Consider the following 8,260-nt stretch of genomic DNA (forward strand, 5'->3'; position numbering starts at 1 on the left):
ACTCCCCTTAAACCTTCGGAAAACGCCCAGCGGATCTTGCCACTAGATCTAGAAAAACCGACAATGTTAATTGGCAGTGCACCGGCGAAGCTACTCGTGATAACTGTCTTGGCATCATTTATGACGCGTTGGCACTTGGTTGTGATGCTTGTATGAAATTGAACACTTGAGTTACTCCTGAGTATGTGAATTTTGCAGAAACTTACGGCGGTAAATAGCTTCGGATACTCTCCTATCGCTAGCAAAGTCCATTGAGTCCATCACCTTCACAAACTACAAGAAGACCGACGCAGCCTACAAGCGCCGCATGCAGGTCCTCTTCCTCAACCTCAAGAGCAAGGACAATAATCTCCGCAACCGTGTTGTCTCAGGCGAGATCACTCCCGCGCGCCTCTCCACCATGGAGAGCAGCGAGATGGCGTCCGCACAGAGGAGACAGGCCGACGAGAAGCTCATGGAGGAGAACATGAGGACCGCCATGATGGCCAAATCCGAGAAGTCTATCAGCGACCAACTCACCTGTGGAAAATGCGGTCAAAAAAAGGTTTCGTATACCCAGGCGCAGACCAGATCTGCCGATGAACCTATGACTACAGTATGTTTCTTCCTTCTTCTCCCCCCTTCCTCACAATTACCTTCTGTTGGATTTGCGCGGGTTAATGATAGGGACACAATATAGTTCTGCACCTGCGAAATTTGCTCTCACCGCTGGAAATTTTCGTAGATTTTATCTTGATCGTTATTCCTTTTTTCTTATATACATTTATCCTCTTGCGTATCCGATGCATCCTTTCCTCTCCTTTCCTCTCCTTTCCTCTCCTTCCCTCTCTCTTTCTCTCCCTTTCTCTCCCTTTCTCTCCCTTTCTCTCCCTTTCTCTCCCTTTCTCTCCCTTTCTCTCCCTTTCTCTCCCTTTCTCTCCCTTTCTCTCCCTTTCTCTCCCTTTCTCTCCTTTCCCCTTCCCCCTTCCGTTCAATTGGTTTGGTCAATCCAACGGGGGATTTTAACAATAACGAATAGTCAGGTCGGGTGCGATAATAAATAAATTGAGCCAAAAAATTGCACCTTTTTCTTCTTTTCTCTCCCCCTTTACCTCTTAAGATACTAGCTTTATATTATATTACGTCTCGTGTACAGTAGTTTTAACTTTCCATCAATCTTCCTTAGTCCTCCCTCCCCAACTTTTTTTCTCACAGTTTCTTTCAGTTTCTTTCAGTTTTGCAGCACCGTGCTGTGTGGTGTCGTGGTACTTTTCACCTAGATGGTGTGAGATCTTACTTTACCCTGTATTAAACGGAGTTTTTTTATTATCATTCTTGTGATATATTTCACTTTTCCTTCCTCTCCCTCATCAGGGCATGGGGTTTTCACTCTTGTCTACCCGATATGCTATCGCTTACTTCCCCACCCAGACTGTTTTGTATCGTGCAGTTCACGATTGCCGGCGGTGGGGGTGAGGGGTACGCTAATTATGTTTCTGCGAGTTATGTTTCTGAAGCGGAGGTTGGGATGGGAGATGTATTACTTGTCATAGAAGTTATTACTGATAGCCTTTACGGGATTGCTTGGTACGTAGTCTACTCGTGCTCGAATCAGAATTAAAACTTTTAAAGAGGGCGGTGTGGGATAATGAAGTATAATTATTACTGTGGTCGTTTCACTTTCGTTGGTCACGCCGCAATACTTAGTTCCAGATGACTTGTTTAGCTATTGATTGTATTGCTGCGGGAAAACACTGTTTAGCTATTTGACAATCTTGTGATTTCTATAATACATTTTCCATCATCCAGCCAGCCAGATGACCACCCATGTATGTCAATTAGAATTAACAAGAAAATAGCGACTAACCAGGTGACCCGGTACCATTCTCAACACCAAACCTCACGCTTTCGCACTCGAGTGTGTCAAGGTCTAGTAGCACCACCTCGTTTGTTTCCGAGAACTTGGGAACCAGGATTATTCTGCAGAGTTGGTTTTGAGGCCCTACTCCTCTTAATCAGTAAACTCAAAAGTAAGAAATTTTTGGGAAGGAAATGCCACCTTCTACCAACCGACTGGCAAACTCCTCTTGGTTCCCTATGAAAAATACGTGCGGACACTCTTTTATGACGTACATATCTTTGTCTTCAAATGGGAAGGACCCTACTAATCATTAACCTTTGGGTGTGTGGCAAAGGTGCAGAGCGGGGGGGAACAAACAAAGCGTATCTGGGGCCGTCGGCGCCACACACCTCCACCTTAGTAAGCGCTCGCACATCCCCAATCGGTCTTCCCCTTCAACGTACTTGTACACGTCGTCCAGATTCTGCCCCGCGGTTCCCAGGAACTTGAGCCCGTCGATGTCGACGCAGCAGGGGTTTGTGGCTGTGTGTAGGGAGGAGGCGGCGTAGTGTTTTGCGTTACGGAATATGGCGGGGTGGAGGGGCTTCTGTGGGAGGGAGACGTTTGCCGGGTCGGTGGGGCCGGGGAGGATTGTTACGGGGAGGGAGGGGAGGAGGGTTGTCAGGAGGTTGTCAAGGGCGAGGACGGGATTTGCGTTGTAGGTTGTTGAGTCGTAACCATATTTTTTGTGCTATCATATGAGGGTCAGTCTGGTGGAGTATCATAGAGGGGGAGGGGGAAGGAAAACCTTTTCTTCGCCCTTGACAGGTGGGAGAGCGACTACTGGGGCTAGGGAGTTACCGGCGATAATGAGGCGGGTGATTTTTGATGCAGATTCTTGGTCCTATTATAGCAGTTAGCATTCTCTCCTCTTTTAAAGTAGATGGCGTAAAACTAACCTCCACTCCGCCCACTTCACCAAGTAAGTACTCTGCCAACAACTCCGTCTCGAAATTCTCCATGGCATTCCCTTTAAAACTCAATCCACTGACCAATGCAACCTTCCTCCTACCACCCTTCTTCTCCTTTCCTTCACCAATATCCAATTTATTCTCCTGCGGCGGTAACTCAGGCACGATCACATCCACGACGTCAAAATCCCCGTCCTTGGTCTCAGTCCCCATGACGCCGACCACCACCCCAGTAACCAGGCACTCCTTCTCAAGCGCCCTCCCCACAAGCCTCAGCCGCCCAGACTCATCCTCAAGCATGGTCTGATCCGCCCCGGGCGTCACGTACTTATCCCGAGGGGGCGGCGCCGCAATCCATTGGTCCTTCGTAATGTCCTCGAGGATGTTGGGTTTCAGCGGCATTTCCATGTAAATTGTGCCGACAATCCAGCAGAGTTCGCCCTGGCGGACTTCAAGGACGCGGTCCGCTCTGTTGACGGTTTCGCCTCCAATCTACCCAGTATTGTTAAATGGCTACAGGAAGAAAAAGATTCCTGAGGTGTCTTACTTCAATGCCCTCCCAAGCTTTCAATGCGACAGCCTCCACCGACGGTTTTAAATCTACTAGACGCAAAAAATACATTGTTGCGAATTGGCGTTCGTAACTTCGGTCTCCTATAGCGAATCCTTCGAGCTCGGTTTGCGCAGATTGGACCCGTTCGTGGATTGGGTATGCTTGCTCCTCACTGGAGAATTTTAATTATTATTTTTTTGTCTTTGCTTAAGAGGGGGGTACTTACTCGGAGAGGAGGTCCATTGGGGAAGTTTTCTTTGAGGCCGACCCCATTTCTTGCTCCCTTGGTTACTGGCTGTTTGGGGGAATGGATTGGATGATGGTTGTAGTGGTCGTGCGAATTGGCAGTGGAAGGCTTTGGTTTGGAGAGGCTGAAGCGGGAAGGTATGATAAATTGATTTCTTGGGTCGACGCGTTGCGCGTTTAGTGGTGGCTTGGCTGAAATATGCCAAGGTGAAATGACCATGGTCACGGGAAAGTATTCAAGCTCGGCCCCTTCGAGCACGTTGGGTAATTTAGACTATGAGTGGGGAAGGTGGGGAATGGTGACATGTTTGGAAAGCCTCTTAAGGGGTTAGGGATTGGGTCCAACATAAATATCTAATCTGGACTCTACTATCACCTTTTTAAAGTATCATACATACCGGTAATTGAGGAGCAAATTAATATGCTCGGTGGTGCGTTGCACATAGCATGTAGCACGTTTGTTTTTACCATTAGATCCTGATCTCTTGGAAAGCATGTTCAGAGGATAGCAGGAGCTCAATATGGAGCGCATAGTTATCTATGCACAGAAATAAAACTATGCCTTATTCTGATATAATACATCACCTTGCTCCCCCTGCCTCCTATTCTAAACCGAGCTCAGGACACTGGTATTCTTGTACCAGTTCAACATCGGATTGTCCCCATTAATAGTCTCTGTCTCCTCCAAATATGCCCAACTCCTCAAAAAGTCCTCCTGCTTCATCACCCGTGTAAGCTTTCCCGTCATAGCCTTATACATATCATCCATGACCTCAAAATCCGTGGGAAACAGTATATCAAACAACCCCTGCTGTACCTATACATGTTACATCCTCATTAGTCCCATCTCCACGGATACTTGCAGGATGACATGTAGGGTACGTACAAATGGAGTAGTGACGGGAATACTGGTTCGGTTGTACCTGGTTTGCACAACCGGCGCATTAATCCCTTTGACAGCATCTGGAAGCGCATGGAAGTCACTGACGACCAATCGGTGCGCAGGAAAGTGTTCCCGAAGGATGTCAAAGAACCCGAGCACCTTGGTGGGTATGTACTCCGGTATCGTCAGGTTCTCTGAGAACGGTATGAATTGATCTTTCAATCTTCGAATGAGTTTTGGTCCTTTCAATGGGTGATTGTAGCCTGGTCTTGCCACCTTTTGGCGGATTCTTAGGTATCGCTCGGCGATGGGGTCTAGCCTTGGTGTGTACAACTCGGTGAAGTCCCCCGCAGCGTCGATTAAGACAATTCCCTGCAATGGTTGCTCTGTTTGGGGGTTGTAGCGAATGACGTCATGAGCGAAGTTGTCGAACACCTCCAGAGCTAAGAAGAAGCATGGATCTGAAACATATGTGTTCCAGTCAAATATGCTCTCGTTGGCTATCTCGATCTTTTCCGAGTGACCTCCAGCCGCCGCTCTTGCCCTTTGGAGGTTCGCAAGGTTCTTGCTGATCTCGATAATCTTATATTTTGTTCGTTGGTAGACGTCTGGCTCCGTATCGCGCACATGGTCCAATATGTTTGACATCATGGTACCATTCCCGGCACCCATCTCGTAAATTATGAGATCGCTATACGGGAATAGTGTGAGCTTGTAATTCTCCACCAAGTACCTGGCAATTGCCTCCCCGTAGTAAGGCTTAAACAGCTCCGTAGGTGTGTGCCAAAGCTGCCTCACAGGGTTCATCTCCACCTCATCCAGCTTATCCTCGAAACTAGTGTACTGCTCTCCGAGGACCCTCTGGAACTCACTTTCATCGCGAATCAGATTGAACGGGAAGGGCTTCTCAGTAGAGAAGATGACAGCAAATTTTGAGAAGAAACCGTAATTGGGATTGTAAAGACTGTCTGTAGATCCGCCCCAACCCTTCGGTTAGAATCCTGATCTGGGACAAATTGTGATAAGGAAATCCCCCAATTCCGGGTTCTCAAGTCCTATGCTTCAAGAGAGAAAGAACCCGACCATCGATAAAATCCCGAACCAACATCTTCACCCTCTTCGGCCTTTCCTTCCTCCTCGCTAGCGCTCGTGCATCCACCATAGGGTATTTTTCAAACTCGCTCATCCGGTCCTTCTGGAGGAATGCCGTTCGCGGCTGCCATGTCTCGCCGGAGGTATCGGCTGTGATCCTCGGTGATGGGAATTTCGGCAAGAGGGAGTAATTCCGGCGGATCAAGCCATTCATGGGGCGAGCGCAGGCGCGACGACGAAAGAAGGATCGGAAGAGTGATGATATTAACGGGGAGTCCATTTGGTAGTAGCGATTTTTGAAACGGGGAGATAGGAGGAGGAGGAGGGGGAGGAGGGGAGAACAAAGGGAGGGACAGGGAGGAAGGTTTGTACATGGAGAAACGAATCCCTGGCGTTGCGGCTCGATCTGGGCGATAAGGATAAACCATTTCTTACCCCTTAGACGTCACTCAACTTTATTGTGCTGAAGTAATTAGAGAATGGGAAGCTATAGCCCCGCGTAACAGCCGAAAATATCGCTACTGTGCCTTTAATTGCTAACCTATGCAAAGATACTCCCAAACAACAATTCTTCTCGGTGGGATCGCTATCGGCGCTGGCGCTGTTCTAGTTGCGGACTGGCTCTCCGATCGACCTTCAGAAACTCCCCGGGAACGAAAATCTCCACCTGCTAAAGCTACGGAAGACATACGAAACGGGCTGGAAGAGTGTATCGGAAATACCCCTCTAATTAGGATAAAATGTCTCTCTGAGGCTACTGGATGCGAAATATTAGGGAAAGCAGAGGTATATCCAGGATTGGACTTTGTAGCTCCAGGGCTTACAAGTGACAGTTCCTAGAACCAGGAGGCTCAGTTAAGGATAGAGTAGCAATGAAACTCATAGAAACGGTACTCACCTCGACTCCTGAGAACCGAGGAAACTCACTAACATACATAAAAAAGGCCGAGGCAGAAGGCCTCCTCACGCCTCATTCCGGCGATAAAGTCTACGAAGGCACCGTCGGTTCAACTGGCGTCTCTCTAGCAATCCTTTGCCGAGCCCGTGGATACCTAGCGCACATGTAACCCCCCCTCTCCTCTCATCCCCAACCACTCGCACTGACTTGGGAAGCTGCATGCCAAACGATCAATCCGCCGAAAAATCCGACCTTCTAACGAAGCTTGGTGCGGAAGTCGAGCGCGTGCCCCCCGCCCCAATCGTAGACCGTGCGCAGTTCGTAAACAAAGCCCGTGCTCGATCTGAGGAGCACACAAAATCGCCTATAATCCCGGGCAGTGGCTTCTTCGCAGATCAATTCGAGAACGAGGCGAATTGGAAAGCGCACTATGAAGGTACAGGACCAGAGATATTTGACCAGTGCGGAGGGAAGTTGGATTGCTTTGTTGCAGGTGCAGGTTTGTTTGCATGGTAGGGTACTTTGCTCACTGTATGTTTTTGCTCACGGCAGAATAGGTACTGGCGGGACGATATCGGGGGTAGCGAGGTATCTCAAGCCCCACCTTCCCAAGCTCAAAATTGTCCTAGCGGACCCGCAGGGCAGCGGATTGTATAACCGTATCCGCTACGGGGTTATGTTCGATGTTAGAGAGCGAGAGGGCACCCGGAGGAGACAGCAGGTGGACACCATCATAGAAGGCATCGGGATTAACCGTGTCACAGCGAACTTTGAGGCTGGGAGGCCACTAATTGACGATGCTATCCGCGTCGGCGACGAGGAGGCGATGGCCATGGCTAGATTCCTGGTCGAGCGGGAAGGACTGTTTGTCGGGAGCAGTAGTGCGGTTAATTGTATGTATTCAGCTAGTAGATGAAAAACAGGGAGGGTGAGGGGGGCTAACTGGAGCGATAGGCGTCGCAGCGGTACGCACAGCACTACAGATGGGACCCGGGCATAGAGTCGTTACTATACTATGCGATTCGGGAACTAGGCATTTATCAAAATTCTGGGCGAAGGCAGGGAACGTCGGCGGGGGGTGGAAGATGACATTGGAGGAGGTGCTCTCGGCGGAGAAGACGCGACCGTCATTGCCCGTCTCTCCATCTAGAGCTTCGCCTTTCCTGGGCTCGTGAACGGAATTATGGTATCAGAGATCGTGATATCTTAGAAAGTATAAAATGGAATACAGCACGAGAATATTCTCTCAACCTCTTGTCTCCTTCCTACTGATGGAAACTTCCGAAAAACCGAGTGACACGCTATGATCGCCAACTGATCCTTCCAGAGCCATTACCTATAAAATAAGTGTTATAATATTATCATACCGGTACCGCATTAACTGGCAATAGCGGGCCAGCACTAGGCATGTTGAAATAAAGTGTGGCTGAGGTAAATCACCTCGGTCTCAGCTCAGCTTTGTCTTAAAGAAGAATTAATAATCTAAATTTCAACGTCAACATACTGTTGAAGGCAGTGTTCAGTTTCTCGCGATTCACCTCAGCTCAGAGCAGAAGATTTTGCCACTTGGACCTCAAGCTCTCCTAGTATCTATAGTATAAATAATACTAATTTGAACCTGAAAGGACAAATACTATCTACTATAATATCTAAGTCCCCTGGTACTCGATCAACTATGCCTCCTACATGTCATTCCAACATAAATTGAGAATACTCAGCTATTGCATCCTATCTGAGTCCTCCCGTGCCCTCCAACCACATATACATTTTTGAAGATTCTGTTAGTACCAACAACAAT

General features: G+C 48.4%; 6 protein-coding genes; 4 read left to right on the forward strand and 2 right to left on the reverse strand.

The window, feature by feature from the left end:
• GSTUM_00008897001 (uncharacterized protein) overlaps positions 1–11 on the forward strand; it is a gene marked incomplete at its 3' end in the record, with an annotated part of 708 nt that extends 697 nt beyond the window's left edge. Inside the window, exon 2 of the mRNA XM_002840353.2 lies at positions 1–11. This exon is cut by the window's left edge and continues 168 nt beyond it. Coding sequence (XP_002840399.1) covers positions 1–11 — 11 coding nt within the window.
• Positions 12–63: 52 nt separating this feature from the next.
• Positions 64–242, forward strand: GSTUM_00008898001 (uncharacterized protein; the record flags this gene model as incomplete). Its single annotated transcript, XM_002840354.1, has 2 exons — positions 64–150; positions 219–242. 2 exons carry the CDS (start codon positions 64–66, stop codon positions 240–242), a joined length of 111 nt encoding a protein of 36 aa, XP_002840400.1.
• Positions 243–307: 65 nt separating this feature from the next.
• On the forward strand, positions 308–1,554 carry GSTUM_00008899001 (uncharacterized protein; the record flags this gene model as incomplete). XM_002840355.2 has 2 exons in its annotated part: positions 308–595; positions 680–1,554. The coding sequence occupies 2 exons, from the start codon at positions 308–310 to the stop codon at positions 722–724; spliced, it is 333 nt and encodes a 110-aa protein (XP_002840401.1). The 3' UTR covers positions 725–1,554.
• Positions 1,555–1,841: 287 nt separating this feature from the next.
• Positions 1,842–3,643, reverse strand: GSTUM_00008900001 (uncharacterized protein; the record flags this gene model as incomplete). XM_002840356.2 has 7 exons in its annotated part: positions 3,570–3,643; positions 3,338–3,515; positions 2,779–3,282; positions 2,628–2,723; positions 2,198–2,570; positions 2,039–2,140; positions 1,842–1,984 (listed from the first exon to the last, which is right to left on the reverse strand). Exons 2-7 carry the CDS (start codon positions 3,410–3,412, stop codon positions 1,842–1,844), a joined length of 1,293 nt encoding a protein of 430 aa, XP_002840402.1. The 5' UTR covers positions 3,413–3,515; positions 3,570–3,643.
• Positions 3,644–4,094: 451 nt separating this feature from the next.
• Positions 4,095–5,844, reverse strand: GSTUM_00008901001 (uncharacterized protein; the record flags this gene model as incomplete). XM_002840357.2 has 3 exons in its annotated part: positions 4,095–4,406; positions 4,476–5,440; positions 5,556–5,844. The coding sequence occupies 3 exons, from the start codon at positions 5,842–5,844 to the stop codon at positions 4,197–4,199; spliced, it is 1,464 nt and encodes a 487-aa protein (XP_002840403.1). The 3' UTR covers positions 4,095–4,196.
• Positions 5,845–6,107: 263 nt separating this feature from the next.
• GSTUM_00008902001 (uncharacterized protein) lies at positions 6,108–7,637 on the forward strand (the record flags this gene model as incomplete). The annotated part of the gene is made up of 6 exons (XM_002840358.1): positions 6,108–6,350; positions 6,398–6,454; positions 6,509–6,627; positions 6,678–6,961; positions 7,020–7,355; positions 7,417–7,637. The coding sequence occupies 6 exons, from the start codon at positions 6,108–6,110 to the stop codon at positions 7,635–7,637; spliced, it is 1,260 nt and encodes a 419-aa protein (XP_002840404.1).
• Between the last annotated feature and the right edge of the window lie 623 nt (positions 7,638–8,260).

The sequence above is a fragment of the Tuber melanosporum genome (assembly GCF_000151645.1).
Source record: "Tuber melanosporum whole genome shotgun sequence assembly, scaffold_5, strain Mel28".
NCBI classification, from domain to species: Eukaryota; Fungi; Ascomycota; class Pezizomycetes; order Pezizales; family Tuberaceae; genus Tuber; species Tuber melanosporum.